Raw genomic sequence first — 24,597 nt, 5'->3', positions numbered from 1 at the left:
AGACAACTGCTCAAACATTATTCAGTGTACTTCTGTAAGGGTGACTTTGGATGAGATTAACAATTAAATCACTGGACTAAGTGAAGCAAATTGCCTTCCCTCATGTAGGTGGGCCTCACCCCATCAGCTGAAGATCTGAATAGAATGAAAAGGCAGACCCTCCTCCAAGTAAAAGAGAATCCTTCCTTCCTGCCTGCGGTCATAGAACTAGGGCATCAGCTCTTTGCCTATCTTCAGACTCTTCAATGAAGTAGCAGCTTTCCATCAGGTATCAAGCATGTGGGCCTTTCAGACCAGAACTATACCATCAGTCTCCTGGGTTTCAGAAGGCATTCAGGCTGGAACCTCACCACCAGTTCTCCTGGGTCCCCAGCTCACCACTCACCCTGCAGACCTTGGGACCTGCCAGTCTCCATCATCACACAAGTCACTTCCTTAAAACACGTGTCTGTTGCTCTTTCATCCATCCTGCTGGTTCTCTTCCTTTGAAAGAGGCTGACTAATGCAGTCGGAATAGGGTAGGGCATAGAGTTGGAGTTACAGTTTGGTATAGGGTTAGGGTGGGAGTCTAGTTAGGATTGGAGGTAAATCTGGGAAGAGGGCTGGGGTTGGCATTGGCCTAGGCTGTGGAGTAGGATTGTTTAGGGAACAGAGATTGATGAGGGAGACAAAATAGTGAACATCTTTTCCTAATGTTATTATTGCCAAAATGACCTTTGAAAAGTGATCAGAAACTGAGTATCAAGTGACTATAAAGTACCAAGTGTTACTACTGAGTCTCTTACTTGCCTGCTGATAACTATGTGGGCAATAATGGGCTTTCCCACGTGACACAGTGGTTTAAAAATCCGCCTGCAAGGCAAGAGGCATGGGTTGAATCCCTGGGTCGGGAAGATCCCCTAGAGTAGGAAATGGCAACCCACTCCAGTATTCTTCCCTGGGGAATTCCATGGACAGAGGAGCCTGTGAGAGCTACAGTCCACGGGGTCAGAAAGAGTCAGACACGACTGAGTGACTGATCACAAATGGCCAAAATTGCTCTTAAAGCTCAACTGTGTTTTTGTGTGTGTTTTTTTAACTCTTATCTCATTTCATCCTCTAAACAACCCCCTCTAAGAGCTATCACACCATACTTTTAGCAGGGCAAGAGACTGAGGGCCCATAAAGACAAGGAAACTCCTAAGTAGAGGATGTGATGTTTGAACTTAACTCTTTCTGACTCCAAAACCAATTTGTCCCAAAGCTCCAGCTGGGGTGGTAACAAACTGGTAACACCCCTGTCCCCCCAGGGGATAAGAAACCAGACAGGATGGGTCCCTTCCTCAGTGGGGGGGTCAGGAAATTCCTCTGGCTAGTGGGGAGTGGTAGGATGAGAAGGCTGTATTACCTTTCTTTCAGGGTAGCCCTGACAGCTATGCTTTCAGCCTGGACTCTGATTTATAAGCCCCTTCCCTGAACAAGGCTGGAGGCACACTTCCTTCCAGGGGGACTGTCCCTGCCTCAACCTCAGCGACATGCAGCCTCCCTTGTCTATCTTCCACTCGGTGACAACGTCGATGAGTTATTGCCCTCCTCCAGAGCAGCCCCTTTTGGGACCTACCCAGAGATGCAATTTGTTTTTTATTTTTCTCCTTTTTCAGAAGCCTCCTTCCAGAGACACATAAATGCTGGATTCATTATATCACTCTCAGGTAGAGGCCAGTGTTAACGAGGCTTCGATCGATCTCTTAAATAAAGCTGGCAAAATATTGCACTTACTGTGGGCTTTCTGTTCCCTAATGTAGTCAGACTGGCTTTTCCTCCTGGCCCCGCCTGCTTGGCCAAGGAACCCAGCATTTTCTCCCCACCGTGGTTTGGCTCATGACAGACAGACTTAGAATTTGAACAGGTCCTTTGATCAGCAGATTTTTAACTCTCAGGAGGGAAAGGGCAGGTTGCTCAATTTCTATTTTTCTGCTGGGGAAGTTGAAAAAAAATAAAAGTGAGATAATTTAAATCAGGTGAATCCAGAGAAAAATCGCTGCAGCTCTGATATTTGGACAACTCTTCTCCCTTGTGGAGGCCCTTCAGCCTCCCTACAAGACCCCTGGGGGTGTCTCACCTTGCCCTTGACCCTTCTGCTTCTCCCTCCCCACCTCAATCCTTTTTCCTCACTGGCACTTTTTAAAAATCATTTTCTCCTCCTGAGGTAGTTAGGTAGCTCTGAGGTCCTGCAAAAGGCATCAGACTTGAGGGTTAGAAAATTGTGGTTCAAATTCCAGCACTGCTCCTAGCTGCTTAGACAAGATTTCCAACCTCTCAACTTCAGCTCATGGGCTTCAGTCACAAAGTCCCTAATTCTGGAAGAAGCCAAATGGATGTGCCTGGAACAACCACAGACCTGCAGTATCTTTGGGGGACCGGTGTTTGGGACACCCTAACAGGGACCCCAAAGCCCTCCTCCAAGACCTGCCCAGTCCTGTTTCAATTTCCTTTCTGCTTCCTCTCCAGCCTGGCCTTTAAAGTGACATTTAGCTTGAGGAAGTGATAGGAAGTAGGCCCACGGGGCAAGTGACCCCAGCGGCCTTTACCCTCTGATGTCACTTCCTGGAAAAGCACAGCAAGTGCCACTTGTGGGACTGCCAGGAACCAGGTTCCCAGGCCACTCACATGGTTATTTATATCTTGGGCCTTGACTGAGGTCCAAATGTTACATTCGCAGCTAATTTTCTATTAATTAGGTGCTGCAGTTCCTCAGCTAAAAGAATAATGAGACAGACAGGAGTCCTGAAGTTCAAAAATACCATGGACTGTGGTGCAAAGAGAAGCTGGGTGGAGGAGAGGGGCAGGGAGCCAGCCTGGGAAACGGGGGGAGGGGGAGACAAGCGACTCGGCTGAGGGCTGCTTCCGCAGTCGTGAAGCTGTTACTTGTTGGCCTTATTGAGCCTGTAGTAGACATGGGGCTGAGAATGCTTCTAACACTTACTTCTCAGGGTTGGAAGAGAATGCAGGAATGTGGCGGGTCTAGCCAAGGAGTAGAATGGGGGCTCTTCGCCCTCTGAGCCAGTGGTTCTCTGTGCCGGTCTCTGGACCTGTGTACCAGCCTCACCTTGTTCTGCCTGATCACGTGGGGTGAAATCTGGGAATCTGCCTTTTAACACCTCCACCCCTGGTCATCCCTAGGGATATGAGAATCAGGGAAACATCATCCCAAGGTTTCTGGGATTTCTGGGCCATGAGGAGTCAAAGGGCCTTGGCTAACATTTGTAAACATTTGTTTATAAATTTGGTAACTTTACCAAGTACCTTCCACGTACTCCCCTTTCTCTTTAGTTCTTACAGCCCTATAAGAAGTGGAGGCCACTATTATCCTCTAAATGAGACAGCTGAGATGTTCAAAAAAAAAAAAAAAAAAAATCCAGTGGCTTGGCTCAAAGATCTAGGAAGTGGTGGGAGCAGGCGGGCTCATTCTCGGCACACTGGATACCGTGTTTATTTGCTAAAGACATTAAAGCCATCTTCCACTTTCACCAAATCAACCCAATGAGACTCCTGAAAAACCCCTGAGTCTTCTCTTCAGCTGGAGAGGATCAGCTAAGACGGAGGTATAGGACAGTGATCAAATGAGTGATCAGCTTATATATGACCAGATTCCAGAGCATTAAGAATGCAGCTATGGCATTTGAGTGTCTCTTTCCAAATCTAGACCCCACTCCACTTTCCACTTTACAAATTTTGGGCCAGACAGTTTATTTCTGGTGCCTCCATTTCCCCACTGTAATACTGATGATAACAGCCATGAGCACTGCACTGGTGTGGCTGGGAGGATGCAGGGAGCACAAGACTTTGGATCACCCACAGATTCTAGGCTTATCGACTGAGTCAACTTCAGTGATTCAAACCCCACCATCTCTGGATGTTTCATCCTGCTTCTCCCCGGGGGTAACACCTGAATCATCACACAGATACCCTGCTTTTGCTCTGGGGATGTCTCAGATTATGAAGACTGATGCCTTGATAAATGTTTCATAGGACATTTCCTCTCACACTGTGAATGTTCTTCCATAAATAATTAAACTAAACTGGTTACTGAAAGAAACGATCAAAACCCACGGTGGGAGGACAGTAGGGGCTTTGTCCCGACAGTCTGTCCAGCCACTTACTGATTCCCTCTGGGGTGCAGGGGGATAAAGAGAGGAGCACAGACCCCACTGTGAAGAGCCTTCACACTGGAGATGTAAAGGGAAAGGGTCCAAGGGTCAACACGGGGCGCAAATTGAGACAGACATGAAGACTAACAGGCAAGAAGACAGCTAGACAGACTTCCTTTGAGAGCGGCCCCTGCAGGACCGATGCAATGCCCATGTGGGAGCAAAGCAACGAGGTGGTGGCTTGGCTAGGTCAAAGGTCTAGGAAGCGGCAGAAGCAGGAGACAAACGCAGAAGATACAACGTAGGAGACCAAAGCACCGTGCAGCACAGGGGACTTCCCTGGAAGATAGGCCTCCACCTGCCAACGCAAGGGACAACGGGTTTGCTCCCTGGTCGGGCAAGATTCCACATGCAGTGGAGCAACTCAGCCCATGTACCACAACTACTGAGCCTGCAAGCCGTAAGTACTGAGCCTGTGTGCTGCCACTACGGAAGCCCACACGGGCCACACACCGCAACTACTGAAGCCCGCGCACTAGAGTCTGTGCTCAGCAGCAAGAGAAACCAACGCAATGAGAAGCCCGCAACAAAGAGTAGCTCCCACTCGCTGCAACCAGAGAAAGCCCACGCGGAGCAATGCTATAGCACAGAATCCCCTCACCCAAATAGGGGCCTTTAGTTCTGTTCAAGAACCCTCATTTCTTGGACATTTCTCTCCTGAGCCCAGACCACTACTCACCTTTCCTGGAATTCACTGAGGATACGCTGAATCCCTTGCAGAAGTTTTTGCATATGCTTGTCTATGTATCCATGCCCCTGGGGGAGGCGAGGGGGGCGGTAATATTTCCTTAAGCAGAAAGCCTTCCTCTAACTGCTAACATACCTTTTTCTCCAACAATAATGCAATGAAACCATGCTCACGGGCCCTAACTGGACTGTTCTAATGAAGTGGCCATTAAAGGACATTTAAGAATAAACGCGCTCTTCTTAGGGTCTAGCTCAGAGAATCAAGAGTCGAGGCAGGGAGCTAACAAAAGGTCTTGGCAAACCTATAAATGCTTGCACCAGGAGATAGGAATCAGCTGTTGCTTGTGAGCAGTTTGTTGGCCTTTAGTCTTAATTTACAAACTCCTTCCCTTCCTCCAACTCCCTGCACCATCCACTGTATGGATAAACTCTAGCCCACCCAAGGACAAGCTTATTACTAATGTTACATGGAGAAGGTCCTGTCATTCTGAAGACAGCTCTGCTCAAACTTACAATAATCTAGGGTGGTAGGGCAATGGGGAGGGGAGGGAGTTATAAAGCATTCCTAGTAGGCTATGAGCAAAGCCCATTGTCCTCCCCGCCCCTAAACAGGAACTTCCTTCATAGATTCCAGGAGGGAAAAAAAGGTTAGGCCAGAGACTGAAAGGAAACAGCAGGATTTGCTTGGTATCTAAATGTATCCATTTCCCACATCTTCTTTCCCCTAACAGCTCATGTCTTATTTCTGTTCCTGTCCTTGATTCCCATACAAAGGTAATTGAGGAGGAATTCTCCTTTTGCATTTTTACAGAGCAACATTTCAGGGTAGCTATTTCATCACATTTCAACAGGGAAGGGCTAATTAAGCCAGACCAAACCTCCCCACACCCCCATCCCTGAAAGGCAGAAAACTGCTAAACCAACACACTAACTCCGCAGTTATTCCACTTGGGAACCGTTTCCTTTTTTATTTCAGGCTTCTAAGTTCAGGTAGGCGTCTCCTGATCTTTGTTTGTGTTTAAGATGACACCTTTGCAATACTCATCAGAGGCATTTCTGCATCCACGTCTTTCCTGGGGAAAGATGAACTCTGTGTTTCCCTGGACCCCACAGTGAAATGCTGAAGCTAAAATGCCACTGGCATTTCATGGTTCTTTTCCAGTCACTCCTACCCCTGGCCCTTCCTGCCTTCTGAACTCTGCAAGTCTTAATAACCCCATTTCATGCACGAGCCAAAGAAAAGAGGCAAAGCTGCTTCCTAAAGGTCTCAGTGTCTCTAACTGTGCTGGGCACATGGTCAGCACTGGGTGAATGGGTGTTGATTGATTTCTTGATTGATTGGCCCAATTAGAATACAAAGCCTTAGCTCTCCCGCATGTTGAATCATATACTCTTTCCCAGAAAAAAAAAAAAGAAAGAAAGAAATGGTACAGTGACTCTGTTAGGAAGCTTTCTCTCAAGACCATCATCCCTCCAATCCACCTCAAAATACTAGATCTGTCTTCCCACCAGCTGATTCAAACCTTTGCATGCAAGAGTGTATTTATTCATTAATGAACACTTGTGGAAGACAACGAGGGATAGTCCAAAATGACCAAACACGAAAGTCAGAGTAGATACCTCACATTCATCTAATAATCTCAGGAATAGACATAAAATTACATGATAAGAATTCTAAAGTGCTGCAAGGATATTCAAAGAGGGAACACAAATCCCCTATTCCAGGGAAGATTACCTGGGAAAGCACCAGGTGAGCAAGCCCTGAAGGATGAAAAGAGGTAACCTGGGAAAGAGGGCAGAGTGGGAGCAGAGTTACCGTCTTGGCTCCAGACCTCCACTTTGAGACTGAGTCACTCCTCCCAACCTTCCACGACCCATGAGGAAGGCAGGGCATCTGGCTTACTCTGCAACCAGAAGCGAAGGCTTACTCTCCATGACCCAACTAATAAATGCAGCATCCAGAAGCAAGTCTGTTCAGCTCCTGTTGCAGTTTTCATGGGATGAACATGCCACAGTAGAAACACCTGGTATTTGTTCCCATTTTATGTTTGGAAAGATGATATGTAATTGTAGAAGATAACTTGGCCAGATGAGTTCAAATAAGAAAATTAAAATTATCTGGTACCCAGAGACAGTTACTGAAAAATGTATGTTTCTTTAGAGAATTTTTTCTAGGGATGGATATAGATATTTGAAAAAGTCAAACTCATATTTTATAGAAAGAAATCTTTTGCAATTTTTACCAAAATACATTTATATCTATATTTATCTAACTATATCCATGTTATCAAATACTCTTTAAAAAACATGTTTTTTAATGGCTGAAAAATATTCCTAGTATCCCCAATATTAGACATCATTATTTATCTATGTATGTCCTTCTTCTTGGGCCTTTAGTGTATTTTTAACTGGTCACTATTCTGAATGATGCAGTAATAATTCTCCAGCATCTAAAATGTGATCACATTTCTTAAGAAAAGTCATAAAGGTGGGAGTGCCGAGTCCCCACACTGTGCTGTCCTTTGCACTTTCTATCATCAGCCACACACACCCCATAGGGGTAGAGGCTGCTCCGTCTTGATGCCTCCACTCTCCATCACCAGCATTAACTTGCAGAACCCATTTGGAAGATCCTGCGCCAAAGACCTAGAGCTTCTGCCTACAAGTGGATCAAAGTCAGGGGACACCAGGCCACATGGATGCTCTTTCAGCCAGGCCATGTGTTTGTGCTAAGTTGCTCTGTTGTATCCAACTCTTTGTGATCCCGTGGACTGTAGCCTGCCAGGCTCCTCTGTCCATGGGATTCTCCAAGCAAGAATACTGGAGTGGGTTGCCATGCCCTCCTCCAGGGGATCTTCTCAACCCAAGGATCAAACCCACGACTCTTGCATTGGCAGGCAAGTTCTTTACAACTGCACCACTCGGGAAGCCCAGGATGTTACAATTACCAATTTTCAGATCTACTGCACATTCCTTAAATTCAGGTGGACCTTATGTGTGATCTCAAAATTCATAGTTTAGGTAAGAATAGCCATTCTTAATCTAGTTCCGAGCAATTCCTTCACCTGCCTATTATTCTTGCAACCACACCCTGCATCTGCGCGGTCGCTCCCAAATGCAAAAATTTGACAGCGCCCAAAGGAGAGCAAAGCAAGCGTTCCATGCAGAGGTGGAGAATGATCACATCAGCTTCGCGATGATCCAGATCAAAAGGAGAGCAGAGCAAGCACTCCACGCAGAGGTGGAGAACGATCACATCAGCTTCTCAGGGATCCAGATCAAAAGGAGAGCACAGCAAGCGCTCCACGCGGAGGTGGAGAACCATCACATCAGTTTCTCGGTGATCCAGATCAAAAGGAGAGCAGAGCAGGCTTCCACGGGGAGGTGGAGAACGCTCACATTAGTTTCACGGTGATCCAGATAAAGACATGATGAAAAGGACAGAATCATTGTATTGCACCCCTCCCAACAATATCCTCTTAATGTTATTAATCATGTTATTTCAAAAGTCTGACACTCACATATAGAGACATGAATCGCTAGTTGCAAACTGATACAAACTTTGCTCTATTAGCTTTCCTGTACAAAGATTATGAGAACATTATGTTCATAAAAGTTTTGTCACTAAAAAATATTTCTAGGTTTATAATTTCAAAAAGTTAGCAACTCCACTGATCAAGTTAATCTATGAAAATACTGTCCACATACATATCTGTCTTACTTCTCTGCTTAGACTTCCAGGGCAGCTTAAGGCGAATGGCACCACTGTGGCATTTTTTAAATCTCCCCTGCCCATAGCATTAAGTTGAGTGCTCTATACACAACAGACATCTCTCATACGGAACCAAACTGTGTAGTGGTACCATCGGTAGTCATATACGTGTACGTACACACACACACACACACACACACACACACACACAAATGCATAAACACACACAGGTAAAATCCTCACTATCAGTGGAACTAAAAATCTAGAGAGGGTCACTTGTCCTTGGTTAGCAGTACAGCCCTAGTGCAGGTCAGTGTTGTGACATGATGTTCTGGCTTCAAATACAGTTAGATGAAGCACGTTCCCATGCACCCAGTCTCTAGAACTGTTCCCTCTCATAAGCTCTCTGATAAGCATCCAGCTGTTCCTTAGTGCTACTGTTTTTGAAGCCCCACTCCCGGACAGAATCTAGCACCCTCTTCATTAACATAGGGCTTTTGCCTTCGAAGAAGATGGAAATTCTCTTTGGTCTCATCCTCAGGAAGGAGATGAGAACTGACTGCTGAGAAAGAGATCTGGATTGAAGGAAAGAGAACACTTTCTGAACCAAAATAAAAAATAGAACTGGGGTCTCAGGAGATGCAGAGCCTGAGAATGAATCCAGATCCATGGTGTACTAGCTGTGTGACCTCAGACATGGTACTGAATCTCTAAGTCTCAGTCACTCCATCTTTGAAATGAGGACAATAATAATAACCTGCCCCAAGGCTGTGGTAAGAGTAAATGAGGCTCTCCTTGTAAAGAGCCTGGCAAGGGTCGAACACAGAGTTAGCCCCCAAGAATCGTTTGCCACAGCTGTTACTTTTGTTGTTGTTGTTGTTACTTGGCAAGTAATCTAGTGCCAAGGTTAGGATTATAGAGCTCTGTTAGACTACCTGGGTTCAAATCCCAGCTCCTCCATTTGTTAGCTATGCAGCCTTGGGCAAATTTCTTTGTCTCTTAACATGGAAACTAAATTTATCTGCTCATAAAGTTGTGAGTTGAAATCAAGTAGGCCAAGTAAAATGTTTGGCGTGGTGCCTAGCCTGTAGAAAACTTTCAATGCATATAAATCATTATCGTTATTATTATATTAATAGTGCTATTATCATTACAACCAGAATACCTTTCATAAGGGATGCACCTAGAATAAGAGACGTAGCAGAAGGCTTCTTTTTGAAGGCTCCTGCTACCTGGTCCCTTCTACACTTGTCTTGTTTCCTTGCAAGGCACACTATGACATCTGTCTCTGGGCCTGCATGGGGTTCCTTGGCCCATATGCCTACAGATTGCAGTTCGAAAGGGGAGAGCCAGTTCCTAGGCTCAGACCTTTCACTTCTCTCAAAAGAAGGAGCATATGCACTTGGGTTAGAAATGTGGGAATGCATTCTCCCTTCTCCTACCATCCCTGAAACTTACTCTCAGAGTCCTCGTTTCTAAGGGCAGGTTGAGAAAAAAATAACTGAAGGCAAATGGTTTGGGATGTTTTATGGGATCTGACACCCCAATCTACCAACATGAATAAAATGATCATCCAAAAGGCATGGGAACCCACTCCAGTACCCTTGCCTGGAGAATCCCATGGACAGAGGAGCTGGCGAGCTACAGTTTATAGAGTAACAAAGGGTCAGACATAACAGAAGTGACTTAGCATACACATACACAACCTTATTTCTAACACAGGATCATCTCCAGACATAAAACTGAACTCAAATTCATCAGTGTGAGGACTTGCTTAATTTCTCATGTAATATTAAATGTACAAACAACTCCAAACTCGTCTGGACGAATCCATCTCTGTGCTCTTGCCCAGGCTTTTGTCTCAGAGTCATAAAAATTTCACCTTTGCAGTAAATACTCATACTGATACCCATACAGATATGTAATATCAAAACAGGAAACCCCTTCACTAAAGGGAACTCAGATTCAGGGTGAAAATTCCAAGTCTCCACCACGCATGAATTTCCATGACAACCCAAAGAAGTATCTTCAAAATCCATTAATTCCACAAACATTTTTTCAGCATCTCCTCTGTGCCAGTCAGTTCTGTGCTCGTCAGTTGGGTTATTAACAGGATTAAAATAAGTTCCTGGCTTCAAGGAGCTCACAGTCTGTCTAGTGGTAGAGCTAGAAGCATAAATAAGTAATGACAATGTGGTGTGGCAAATGAAACAGTGAGAATGAGGCACCCAAGACAACACGAGCATGCACTTCCAGGAGGGATGTTTGCAGCACATCTTGCCCAACTAGGGGAGTTGGTGGGGTAACTAGGCGAGCACATTCCAGGAAAAGGAAGGATGCAAACGGTGGTGCAGAGAAGCAGAGCACAGTGTGTGCAGCAGGGACAGAAAGCTCAAGATGTGGATCAGAACAAGCTGAGGCTAGACAGGTAGGCAGGAGCCAGACTAGCGAAAGCCTTGCAGGCTAGGGACCAGGGACAACATCCCACGGGCAATGGTGGGCTGTGATGGTTTCCAGCCAGGGGGCTGGCATGGCTGTCTCTGAGTCCCAAGAAAATTGCTATGGGGGCTTCTAGACAAGACAATTTTGAGATGACTGGTGGTAAGACCACTTACAAGGTTGAAACAGTTGTTCAGTCATTCAGTTGTGTCTGACTCTGCAACCCCATGGACTGCAGCATGCCAGGCCTCCCCGTCCTTCACCATTTCCTGGAGCTTACCCAAACTCATGTCAATTGAGTCGGTGACACCATCCCACCATTAGAATCTGAGCCCGATTCCTCTCGAGTCCTTATTTCTCTGTTTAAATAAGATCCTTATCTTTAGTCATCAAGACACTCATCACTCATTAAATAAAATCACGAGGCCTGCCCTAGGTCATATTGACCCAAGCTGCACTGAAGAGAAGTTCCACGCTTCCCAAGACCGGAAGTATCTCCGAGCCAGCCGATATGCAAAGGCTGCAACAAAGGTACAGTTTCCTACCAGCCTTGGTTCCGGCCACGGACGAGCAGATAGAAGTGACAGCTCCCGTCGGGATCTATGCACCTCCAAGTGAGTGTAATTCAGCACTGGAGCCAAAGTCAATGACATGCATTAGTTATTACTGTAAGACGGCAATTCGGTGATAAAATACAATATTGTCACTTTCAATATGTACTAAAAGTGATTTACCAGAGCTCGTGGGGAACAACTTAGACGACGATCTGATTACAATACACAGGATAAATCACCCTCATTTGAGGGTTAAATTATCCCATCTGACACTGTAGATCAATTTGACAGCTAAAATCAGGGTCCCACTCTTCCCAACTTACAGAGTTTGTCCTGGTTCACGTGGGCGAAAAATCAAAACAGCAGAAAGACCCTCTCCTTTCCCTCGCATAGCTATTTCCCATCCTTCATGCAAGGTCCCCCTGGAGCTCTGGGAAGCCATCTCTAAAAATTTTAACGTGCTCTACAGGGTGTTCCCCTTCATGGTAAATATCTGTAGCCCAAAAGTAGCATGCTGTCAGACAGTAAGGTCTAGAATGAATGCCTCCGCGAGAGATAGTCTCCAAATATGGCCACTGAGACAGTTAACTTTATGTATCAACTGGGCTGAGCAATGCCAAGACAGATAGTAAAGGTATTATTTCTGGGTGTGTCTATGAGGGTGTTTCCAGAAGAGATTAACATTTGATTCAGTAGACAGTAAAGAGAACAGCAGTATGGGAGGACCTCATCCAATCCATTGAGGGCCTGGATACAACAAAAAGGAGGTGGAAGGGCAAATACATTCTCTATGCTTGAGCTGAGATCTCCATCTTCTCTTGCCCTTGGACATTGGTTCTTGGGCTTTCAGACCAAGTCAGCACTTACACCATTAGCCCTACCCCATGCCACCCCCAGTTCTCAGGGCTTCAGACTCAGACTGAATTTCACCACCAGCTCTCCTGATTCTCCAACTTGTAGATGGCAGCTTGCAGGACTTCTCAGCTTTCATAACCACAAGAGCCATGAAATTCTCTCTGTATATACATACACCCACACACACACACATCTGTATGTTCTTATCAGTTCTATTTCTCTGGAGAACCCTAATATAGTTGCCAATAACTCCTCCTCTTCCAACACATCAGTGCCACTCTGCCCAGTGAGGCTTGGAGTCCGATTCCCCTCCTTTTGAATCTGGAGCATCCATGTAATTTGTTTCATCTATGAAAGTGACAAGGTGCTAACCCTGAGCCTAACATTTAAAAAGGCAGGGTGCTTCAGTCTGGGGGCTCCTGGAATCCAGCTGCCATATAAGAAGCTTGAGCTAGACTACTGATAATAAGAAGCAGGTGAAGGAGGACCAAAGCCCTTCCTGCACACCCCTTGTTAGAGCTCAGCTAAGCCCCCAGCTACATGCAACCACGTGAGAAGCCAGGCTGACAGGATGAGCAACCTAACTGGGTAGTTTACCTGGCCAACCCATAAAACTGTGCTAAATGATAAATCATTTTTGCTTCAACCCACCAATTTCTTAGCTTGTTTATTATTAATAGAAACCGAAACTGTCTTTTCTCCCCAACTAGACTAAAAGCTTCTCATGCTGCTGCTGCTAAGTTACTTCAGTCGTGTCTGACTCTGTTCGACCCCAGAGATGACAGCCCACCAGGCTCCCCCGTCCCTGAGATTCTCCAGGCAAGAACACTGGAGTGGGTTGCCATTTCCTTCTCCAATGCAGGAAAGTGAAAAGTGAAAGTGAAGTCGCTCGGCTTCTCTGGATGTAGTATAATGACTGGTAGAGAATAAGTGATTTTACATGACAGGTATTATATATACATTATGTCATTTAATCCACATCGGAGTTATACATGCTCAGTACTCTTACCCCATTGGACACATGGGAAACAGGCTTAGAGAGGTTACATACATAACTTGCCCCAAGTCATAAAGCCGATGCTCAAGTCTGTCTGCCTCCAAGGTCTGAGTGTTAACCACTCTTCTAAACTGGAATCCATGGTTCAGAACTGAGTAGGCAGACATCTTAAAATCTTGTGTTTATTCAAACAATATGGCAAAGTAAGACGTTGTCCCTTTGGTGTCAGAGAGTCAAACACCTCTGGAACCAAATCCTATCTCCGATGTGTCAGCCTTGCCTAGGTCTCCTCCACACTCAGCATGGCAAGATTTCGATATTAATCAAAAAAGTGAGACTTTCCTCTTGTATTACATTTTCTGCTCTTTGATGAGTATGTGGTTTTTCATGATTTTCTTAATTCTAAATTAAGAATTAATCATCATTTTTCATCTCAATTCTTAATGAATTTCCTTAATCTTCCATTCTTTGATGCTGTGATTTGTTTTACTACATAGAAGCTGGTTTTCATTTGTTTTGGGGATTTTTTGTGTGGTGGCTTGTAAGGATCTTAGTTCCCTGACCAGGGATTGGACCTCTGTCCCTCTCAGAAGTGCAGAGTCCTAACCACTGGACAGTTAGGGAATTCCCATCTGAACTGTTTTAACTGTGTTTCCTTGGAAAAATTGCTGACATTCCCTGATATTTATTGTTCTGGACCATAAAATGGATCCTCTAACTTCTTATCTTGCAGGGTCATAGAATTAGATAAAATAGTTATACAACCAAAGCCCCTGGCACATAGCAGGCATTTAATAAATTGTGTTGGTGTTTGTGCCATTATTAATATTATTATTCTGAGTTGCTGATTCTGGGTCTATGAGTTTGAAGCTGCCCAGGTGGCTCTCAGTGGTAAAGAATCCACCTGCCAATGCAAGAGACAGGGGTTCAATCCCCTGGAGGAGGAAATGGCAACCCACTCCAGTACTCTTGCCTGGAGAATCCCATGGACAGAGGAGCCTGGTGGGCTACAGTCCCTGGGGTCACAAAGAGTAGAACACAACAGAGCAAGCACACACATTTCACTAAAAAGGAAAACATCCCGAGAGTTGCCAAAACATTTTTGGTAGTCACTGTGCCCATTTAGAAAGTAAAGAAAGAACTTTCCCAGGTGATAGACAACATGTATCAGTTCCAGGTCCAAAGGTCAAGACAGAGTTCTTTGCCTACTGGGCTCTCATTGGCACATACACACTTGGATGTCAACAAAAAGCACTGTAATGAGGAATCGTTGTGGTCACATTCCACTACTGTGTTACACATTTTGCTGTGTCCCCTTAGCTTGACTCTATCACCCCCAGATAAAGCACAGATCTAAAAAAGATGAGCCACTGACCTCAAACACTGCAGTAGATGCTACTGGCGCATCCTCCAGATCCCTTTGCCTGGCAGGTGCACCCACGCCCCAGTCGCTCCAGGTGGTGGCTGAACTGACCTCACACCTGCATCTTTCTTGGTGGACTGCCTTTAGCCAGTGGGAGATGCCTTGGAGGTTATGTGTGTGTGTGCTAAGTTGCTTCCATCATGTCCAACTCTTTGTGACCCTATAGGGCAGGCTACTCTGTCCATGGGATTCTCTAGGCAAGAATACTGGAATAGGTTGCCATGCCCTCTTCCAGGGGATTTTCCAGACCTAGGGATTGAACCCAAATCTCTTATGTCTCCTGCATTGGCAGGCAGGTTCTTTACCACTCGTGCCACCTGGGAAGCCCCTGGGAGGTTACATCCAAGGCTGATGACCAACTGGTTCAGGGGAATAAAATCTCAGTCTCTTTGACTCAACACAGAACAAGCTCTACAGTACAATCATACACCATAGCTCCCCCATGGAGGCAGGCTGAGGCCACGCTTCAGCTGTACTGCATCTTTGCTTAACTTCTTTTTTTTCTTGGGGTATACTAGTTTTGGGGGTTCCCTGTTGGCTCAGTGGTAAAGAATCCACCTGCAATTCAGGAGCCACAGGAGATGCAAGTTCGATCACTGGGTCGGGAAGATCCCCTGGAGAAGAGCATGGAAATCCACTCCAGTATTCTTGCCTGGAGAATCCAATGGACAAAGGGGCCCGGTGAGCTACAGTCCATAGGGTCACAAAGAGTCAGATACGAATGAAGCGACCTAGCACGCACACACACATAGTTGCTTTAGAATGTCTTGTTAATTTCTGTGGTACAATGATGTGAATAAGCTATATGTATACATATATCCCCTCCTCCTGGGACCTCTCTCCCTGACCCCTCCACCCCCCGATCCCACCCATCTTCCTTCCTTGCCCTATCCCACCTCCCTCACTTCTTTACAGGTTTCCCCACAAAGCACTCCACGAAATAAATCACACACCAAGACCCCCACCTCAGGCTCGGTTTCTAGGAAGCAGACTCAAGATAATCACTCTGAGGCCTTTCAGCAAAGATGGAAAAAAAAAAAAATGCCTTCCATTTTCTTAAGAAGTTTCTTGTCCCCATATCAAAGATTTTGGTTTCAATAAGAGGTTAAAAACCAAAAAGTGGTCAAGCAAAGCAAAGCAAAGCAAATGAGAGACTTCCTATGACAACTTGAGAGCTAGATAACCACAACAGGCCACTCTGCTGGTTTCTCAGCCTCACCACCACACTGAAGAGAAAAAGCCAACAGAGGAAATCATTTCCAAATGAAACTATGGGGGATGCAGTTCAAGAGAAAAGGAAGGCAGAATTAATATCAGCTGATCTTACCAGGAAACCACAGGCCTGGTCTATGGAGTCTGCAGAATAGTGATTAAGAGCAGAGGCTCTAAAGTTAGACAATGTGGGTTTAAATCCTCAAGCTACCACTTACTAGCAGGGTGACTGGGCAAGATACTTAACATTGTTGACCTTGGTTTCCCCACATAAATATAAAGATAATAATGATACATCTTTCTAGGGTATCATTATAAAGTGTGGACCAACATGTGTCTGGCACTAAAGCAAGTGCCCATGACACTGTGTGTTATCTTGGGCACCACAGACCAGGTTATGTACTATGAGAAACATCTCCAAAATCTCAGTACACCAAAAGTTATTCCTCCTCACAAGACACTGGCCTAGGGCACGGAGTTCGGACATACTAAACAGCCAACATCCCAAATGTTAAGATGAAGTTCAGGTGGCTGAGCTAAAAGTCACACACCAGCAATTAAATGCTCTGATCCAGAAGTTACAGGCCTCGTTCTGACCCACAATTCATTGGCTGGACTTGGTCACACAGCACCATCCTACAACAAGGGATCTAGGAAGCATCATTCTACTATGACCCAAGCGAGAAGACAACTGGTCACCTTGAGCAGCACCGAGGTCCTACTAGCCTTTGCTCAGCAGGTGCCCACATTTTCCATTTAAGTCTCAACAGCCATCCTAAAACGTCAGGATTAGCACAGCTTCATTCTAAAATGCACATGCTAGCAAGGTAATGCCCAAACTCCTTCAAGCTAGGCTTTGGCAGTACATGAACCAAGAACTTCCAGATGTGCAAGCTGGATTTAGACAAGACAGAGGATCCAGAGATCAAATTGCCAATGTCCACTGGATCATAGAGAAAGCAAGGGAATTCCAGAGGAATCTCTATTTCTGTTTCATTGACTACGCTTAAGCCTCTGACTGTGTGGATCACAACAAACTGTGTAAAATTCTTAAAGAGATGGGAACACCAGACCACCTCAGGTTTCCTGAGAAACCTGTATGCAGGTTAAGAAACAATAGTTAGAACCAAATAAGAAACAATGGACTGGTTCAAAATTGGGAAAGGATTATGACAAGGCTGTATATTGTCACCCTGCTTAGTTAACTTAAATGCAGAGTACATCATGTGAAATGCCAGCCTGAATGACTCACAAGCTGGAATCAAGATACCTGGGAGAAATATCAACAACCTGATATATTCAGATGATACCACCCTAATGGCAGAAATCAAAAAGAAACTAAAGAGCCTCTTGATGAGGTAAAAGAAGTTTGAGAAAACTGGCTTAAAACTAACATTCACAAAACTAAGATCACTGCATCCGGTCCCATCACTTCATGGCAAATACAAGGAAAAAGTGGAAACAGTGACAGATTTTAATCTTCTTGGGCTCCAAAATCACTGTGGATGATGACTGAAGCCATAAAATTAAAAGGCGTTTACTCCTTGGAAGAAAAGCTATGACCAATCTAGACAGCATATTACAAAGCAGAGACATTACTTTGCCAACAAAGGTCTGTATAGTCAAAGCTATGGTTTTTCCTGTAGTCATGTATGGATGTGAGAGTTGGACCGTAAGGAAGACTGAGAACTGAAGAAGTAATTCTTTTGAACTGTGGTGCTAAAAGACTCTTGAGAGTCTCTTGGACTGCAAGGAGATCCAACCAGTCCATCCTGAAGGAAATCAGTCCTGAATATTCATTGGAAGGACTAATGCTGAAGCTGAAGTTCCAATACTTTAGCCATCTGATGTGAAGAACTGACTCATTGGAAAAGACCCTGATGCTGGGAAAGATTGAAGGCAGCAGAAGAAAGCGGCAGAGGATGAGATGGTTAGATAGCATCACTGACTCAATGAATGTGAATCTGAGCAAACTCTGGGAGAAAATGAAGGACAGGGAAGCCTAGCATGCTGCAGTCAGTGGGGTCGCAAAGAGTCAAACATGACTTTGAGACTGAAGAACAACAACAAAATTAAGAAATTAAAGAATAGAGAAGTTAAGTAACTCACTTAAGGCCACATCACTAGGAGGAGGGCATGGCATCACCTGAAGGAGGGCATGGCAACCCACTCCAGGACTCCTGCCTAGAGAATCCCATGGACAGAGGAGCCTGGCAGGCTGCAGTCCACAGGGTCGCACAGAGTCAGACCCAACTAAAGTTACTGAGCAGCAGCAGCTTCTCTATAAATGCATCACAGAAGTATGAAAACAGGGTCATCTTGTAGCAAAAGCACCTGGCAGCCATCCTGGCCCCAAGCTTGGACAGGGGCACTTTAGGAGCAACTGCTCTGGGAGACTTGGATTTTACACACATGTACATATATTTGGCCATTTTAGGGGGCTCCCCCAACACCATATGGGATCCCCCAGGGCTGTCTCCTTCAGGAGCTGCCATGCAGTAAAATTTTGAATTGTAAAATCCACAGAATGGGCACTAATGACATACAGAATTGTAACAAGGCCAGGCTTTACATGAATTGTCACAAATCCTAGCATTAACTTTGTGGGCAAGTATCATTATCCTCATTTTTCTGAGCAAGATTCTGACATGAGAGATTCAATTTACTTCCAAATATGATACAGCTAGTCAGGGGTGGAACAGGGATTCCAACCTAGGTGGCTCTGATCCAATGACCGAAGGAAGGGCAGAACCCACTGAACCAGAACACCTCCATTTTTCTGTGGTCTGGGGCAACTGTTCAAAAAAAGACCTCATCCCCCCAAAATCGAAAGAAAGAAATACTAACAACAAGTTCATTTCAGTCACTCATTATCAACATGCTTAGAGTCATGAAATCACATTATGAATTGAGAGACTAACTTGCAAGTTGTTGAGTATCTAGAGTTTACAGACAGGGAGGAAAAAGCTGACGCTGATATTAATCTCCTATCATGGGCTAAGCTTGTTTTTACACTTTCTTGTTGAAGTAGCTATTTCTATTATCCCCATTTACAGATTAGGAAAAGACTTGACAAGATTAAGTGAATTATCCAAAGTCACAAAAGGAGGAAGTGTCAGCTTTGTCTACTGAGTTGCCTTTGCCATGGTCAAGGAGAAGGAATCAGTGATCGGTGCTGCTCAGGGCAGGAGACCCTGACTCCTTGTCTAGCAGCCCCTATTTCATACACCTCAACTCTGTGTCCAGTAGAGTTTTAACCATTCCTGGCCTCTTTTTCTTCATTCTTACAGAGAGGCTGCCAGAAATTCACATCTTTCAGTTTAGGAGGCTTCTCTTCACCAACTGAAACCTCAAGACTTTTCTCTTGACTTGAATCCAATGTTCCATCTCAGCCCTCCTGACATCAGCTGCTCCCACCCACATATCTCCCCATATGCTGATATCCAACCAACACCATCTGTAGGACTAAAGATGTTCTGGGTCCCTCTGCTCTAAATAAGAACCCTGACTCAGGAGTGAAAGAACTGCAGGGCCAATTGAAAGAGCCAATTTATGTGTTATAGTCTCTTTAGCCATTCCTTCCTAGTCTCCATGCCACTGAGCTTACAGGACACATATTGATTGGTAAGGAGAGTTAGGGGGTGTGTATCTTGTGGGTGCTGTTGTCCCTGGAGAGAGAGAAAATACTGTCTGAAGAAGCTAAGATGTAAGTCATCACATCAGGAGTTTCCAGTGAAGGAGTCATGACCTTTCTCCAGGGTGAACTGAACTGCCTTGAGGATTCACTGGTCACCCTCTCTCATTCCATCCTTATACCAAACTGGCCGAAGGTGATCAGTGTAGCTTCTTTTGCTGAGCACAGTGACTGCTCCAGGAAGCAGCAGGCAACCTAGAAGGGTCAATAAAACAAAAGCCCAGGATTCTTTTTCTGATCATTTATGAAAGGAGTTCTTTTATCACCCTCCCCCAACCCCAGACAGAAGCTAAGCAGAGTGAGGTTTGGAGCTGCTGCATTAACCCTGTGATCATAAAGCAAGAGGAGAACAGAACCAACTTGAAACATGAGAAAATGAAACTTGGCAACGTCACAGGAGACTCTTCATCAAGCTGTACCTCAACCAGAACAACTCCTAGACTCTCTCCCTATGGATTCCACTCAGTTCAGTTCAGTCCCTCAGTTGTGTCTGACTTTTTCTGACCCCATGGACTGCAGCATGCCAGGCTTCCCTGCCCATCACCAATTTCCGGAGCTTGCTCAAGCTCATGTTCATCGAGTCAGTGATACCATTCAACCATCTCATCCTGTCATCTCCTTCTCCTCCCGCCTTCAATCTTTCCCAGCATCAGAGCCTTTTCCAATGATTCGGCACTTTGCATCAGGTGGCCAAAGTACTGGAGCTTCAGCTTCAGCATCAATCCTTCCAAAGAATATTCAGGACTGATTTCCTTTAGGATTTGACTGGATGGATCTCCTTGCAGTCAAAGGGACTCTCAAGAGTCTTCTCCAACACCACAGTTCAGAAGCATGAATTCGTTGGTGCTCAGCCCTCTTTATAGTCCAACTCTCACATCTATACATGACTACTGGGGAAAATATAGCTTTGTCTAGACGGACCTTTGTTGGCAAAGTGATGTTTCTGCTTTTTAATAGGCAGTCTAGGTTGGTCATAGCTTTTCTTCCAAGGAGCAACTGTCTTTTAATTTCATGGCTGCAATCACCATCTGCAGTGATTTTGGAGCCCAAGAAAATAAAGTCTATCACTGTTTCCATTGTTTCCCCATCCATTTGCCATAAAGTGATGGGACCAGATGCCATGATCTTAGTTTTCTGAATGTTGAGTTTTAAGCCAGCTTTTTCACTCTCCTCTTTCACTTTCAAGAGTCTCTTCAGTTCCTCTTCACTTTCTGCCATAAGGGTGGTGTCATCTGCGTATCTGAGGTTATAGATATTTCTCCCGGCAATCTTGATTTCAGCTTGGGCTTCATCCAGCCCAGCATTTTGCATGATGTACTCTACATATAAATTAAATAAGCAGGGTGATAATATACAGCCTTGATGTACTCCTTTCTCAATTTTGAACCAGTCCATCGTTCCATGTCCAGTTCTAACTGTTGCTTCTTGAACTGCATACAGATTTCTCAGGAGGCAGGTCAGGTGGTCTGGTATGCCCATCTCCTGAAGAATTTTCCAGTTTGTTATGATCCACACACTCAAAGGCTTTGGTGTAGTCAATAAAGCAGAAGTAGATGTTTTTCTGGAACTCTCTTGCCTTTTCGATGATCCAACTGATGTTGGCAGTTTGATCTCTGGTTCCTCCGCCTTTTCCAAATCTAGCTTGAACATCTGGAGGTTCTTGGTTCACGTACTGTTGAAGAGTCACTTGGAGAATTTTGAGCATTACTTTGCTAGCATGTACATGTACTTTGCTAGCATTACTTTGCTAGCATGTACATCTAGCATTACATTGCTAGATGATTGCAATTGTGTGGTAGTTTGAACTTTCTTTGGCATTGCCTTTCTTTGCGATTGAAATGAAAACTGACCTTTTCCAGTCCTGTGGCCTCTACTGTGTTTTCCAAATTTGCTGGCAAATTGAGTGTAGCACTTTAACAGCGTCATCTTTTAGGACTTGAAATAGCTCAGCTGGAATTACATCACCTCCACTAGCTTTGTTTGCAGTGATGCTTCCTAAGGCCCACTTAATGCAGGACTCCAGGATCTCTGGCTCTAGATGAGTGATCACACCATTATGGTTATCTGGGTCATTAAGATCTTTTTTGTACAGATTTTCTGTGTATTCATGCCACCTTTTCTTAATATCTTCTGCTTCTGTTAGGTCCATACTGTTTATGTTCTTTATTGTGCCCATCTGTGCATGCAATGTTCCCTTGGTATCTCAAATTTTCTTGAAGAGATCTCTAGTCTTTCCCATTCTAATGTTTTCCTCTATGGACTCCACTAATATTCCCTTCTGACTTAAAGTAGTTTGGGTTGGCCCAGACACTTACAATCAAAACAGTCCTAATAGAGTATCATAAATAAAAAACAGTCTCTGGGTCACCATGTCTAAGTCAAAATAGGGGAGACTGAGGTTTACCTGCCCAACTAGTAACATCTCCCTCCATCTAGGCACCATTTTATTGCCTGCTGCCCTGCAGCCTCATGAGCAGAACTGGCTTCGGGAAAATCAAGAAGCAAGCCCAGAGAATCCCCAGTGCTCTGCTTCCTTAGGCTCTGCTCTTTCCCACCTCAGGTGCCAGATGTTTGAATGCTAAATTCATATCATGATGTTAGAGACTTTTGTCCCTTCACAGGGGTTGCTAAATTTGGCAAGAGGGAGAAAACTGTGCTTATTTCAAAGGAGGAGTAAAGGTCCATTTAGGGAGAGCTTGAGTCTACAGCCAGTAGAGATGTTCAGATACAAGTACCTCCCTGACCACGCTTCTCTCTCTGCTCTCACAGTGTCTTGTACATTTATTATCTCTGCGAATCTGAGGCAAAGCACTAAGTGACCTGCTGTTCATTTTCTCACCTGTGAATAGGGACAAGAGTCTCACAGAGGGGTCGTGACGACGTAATGATTCAGTTACATGGAGCGCATGGACGGTCCCTGGCATAGGGTAAGGACCATCTATGTCAGCTCCTGTTCTCGTTATTCTTAGGATGGATGCTACCATCTAGATTGCATACTCCTGGGCAGCAAATGACATGACTTAACTTTTCTATGCATTATTATAATCAGCCCAGGTTCTGGCTCTAGAAGTGTTAACTGAGTGGCCCTTGGCAGGGGTGTTGTAAAGAGATTCTTGTATGTATGTTTCATCTCATGGTCTTATGAATGGATCTCTAATAATGGAATTCTAAGACCTAAAGTAGGGCATTGTGGACGAGATTCTTGGGCAAGTCACCCATCCTCACTGGGATAGTTCCTATTAATGGTTGAGAAATAAACAAATTGGTTGGAACAGCCACACAGGAACAGCTCTGAGCCTGTGATGGAATCCCCATCCCACTCCAGAAACCTCCATCTTAACCTGGCTTATGACTATGGTTTAACGTGTTTCTTCATTTCTCCAGCATCCAGAAATCTTCCTGCCTTGAGAACTGTCACACTCAAGAGAATTTTCTGATGTTTGTCTTGCAGCATCCTAAAATCAGCTCCTCAGAGGCACCTACAGAACGGGCTTGTTCTTCAGTCCCTCGGTTGCCAGCAAACCAGCAGAGAGTTGTGAGCTGTCAGCGAGGGGTTTCTGTTTTTAGAGGAAAGGAACCTTGAGCAAAGATACTGTAAAAGAAAATCAGTTGCAAGTCTACTGAGGGGAGGGAGGCAGTTCTGATGGAGAAAAAGATTCCCCACCAAAGAAAGCATTTTCAGGTGCTAAATTTCTCTTGCATGTGGACTCCTAGTCCTATACAGGGTTAACAGTCTCTTCTATCATCTTTTTGTTCTGAAATGTGCTTGGAGAATCAGGAGTATGAACAGGTAATTCAATTGGGTAAGTAAATTGCCTCTCCTCCCTGCCAAGCTGTTAAGTGGGCACTTCTAGCATTGCATGGGCTTCCCTGGTGGCTCAGCTAGTAAAGAATCTGCCGGCAATGCAGGAGACCTGGGTTCGATCCTTGGGTTTGGAAGATCCCCTGGAGAAGGGAAAGGCCACCCACTCCAGTATTCTGGCCTGGAGAATTCCATGGACTGTATGGAAATTTGCGACCCATGGGGTCACAAAGAGTTAGACACAACTGAGCCACTTTCACACTTCACTTCTAGCATTGCATGGGCTTAGATTAAATTTCCCAGAGGCCAGCTAAATGGGGATGGTGAAATGACAGCTCAGAAAAGTAGAGGAGGGTATCTCCCTCAAGACATCGGAAGGCTTGGCGATAGTCTTCCCTATCAGATCAGATCAGATCAGTCACTCAGTCATGTCCGACTCTTTGCGACCCCATGAATCGCAGCACGCCAGGCCTCCCTGTCCATCACCAACTCCCGGAGTTCACTGAGACTCACATCCATCGAGTCAGTGATGCCATCCAGCCATCTCATCCTCTGTCGTCCCCTTCTCTCCCGCCTTCAATCTTTCCCAGCATCAGGGTCTTTTTTCAAATGAGTCAGTTCTTTGCATCAGGTGGCCAAAATATTGGAGTTTCAGATTCAACATCAGTCCTTCCAATGAACACCCAGGACTAATTTCCTTTAGGATGGACTGGTTGGTCCAGAAAAACATCTATTTCTGCTTTATTGACTATACCAAAGCCTTTGACTGTGTGGATCAAAACAAACTGTGGAAAATTCTGAAAGAGACGGGAATACCAGACCACCTGACCTGCCTCTTGAGAATCTGTATGCAGGTCAGGAAGCAACAGTTAGAACTGGACATGGGACAACAGACTGGTTCCAAATAGGAAAAGGAGTATATCAATGCTGTATATTGTCACCCTGCTTATTTAACTTATATGCAGAGTGCTTGTTAGGCATCTCTATAAAATGCAGTGGGGGTGGGGGAAGTGACTTCATGATAGGTGGCAG

The 24,597-nt window shown here is 45.0% G+C and overlaps 1 protein-coding gene and 1 long non-coding RNA gene across 47 annotated transcripts in view; one reads left to right on the top strand and one right to left on the bottom strand.

The window, feature by feature from the left end:
• LOC129621864 (neurexin-3-like) overlaps window positions 1-24,597 on the bottom strand; it is a 300,739-nt gene that overhangs the window by 21,847 nt on the left and 254,295 nt on the right. For 7 of the 46 annotated variants that reach the window (XR_008699738.1, XR_008699736.1, XR_008699740.1 and 4 more), the window contains one exon: window positions 1,759-1,956. The exons of 30 other annotated variants lie outside the window; for them this stretch is intronic. Coding sequence is in view for 4 of the 16 variants with exons in the window: in XM_055538781.1 (XP_055394756.1) it covers window positions 1,946-1,956 (11 nt within the window). In the remaining 12 variants the exon portion in view is untranslated. Of the gene's footprint in view, window positions 1-1,758; window positions 1,957-2,965; window positions 3,057-4,869; window positions 5,397-24,597 lie in introns of those variants that run through there. 9 more of the 46 variants (XR_008699735.1, XR_008699743.1, XR_008699765.1 and 6 more) reach the window with 9 other exon arrangements.
• LOC129621869 (uncharacterized) lies at window positions 11,502-23,650 on the top strand. The gene is made up of 3 exons (XR_008699772.1): window positions 11,502-11,642; window positions 22,613-22,690; window positions 23,215-23,650. It is a non-coding gene; the product is annotated as an uncharacterized LOC129621869 (long non-coding RNA).

This window comes from Bubalus kerabau, chromosome 10 (genome assembly GCF_029407905.1).
Source record: "Bubalus kerabau isolate K-KA32 ecotype Philippines breed swamp buffalo chromosome 10, PCC_UOA_SB_1v2, whole genome shotgun sequence".
In the NCBI taxonomy this organism is placed as follows: Eukaryota; Metazoa; Chordata; class Mammalia; order Artiodactyla; family Bovidae; genus Bubalus; species Bubalus kerabau.
This window is presented reverse-complemented; position numbering and strand designations above follow the sequence as displayed.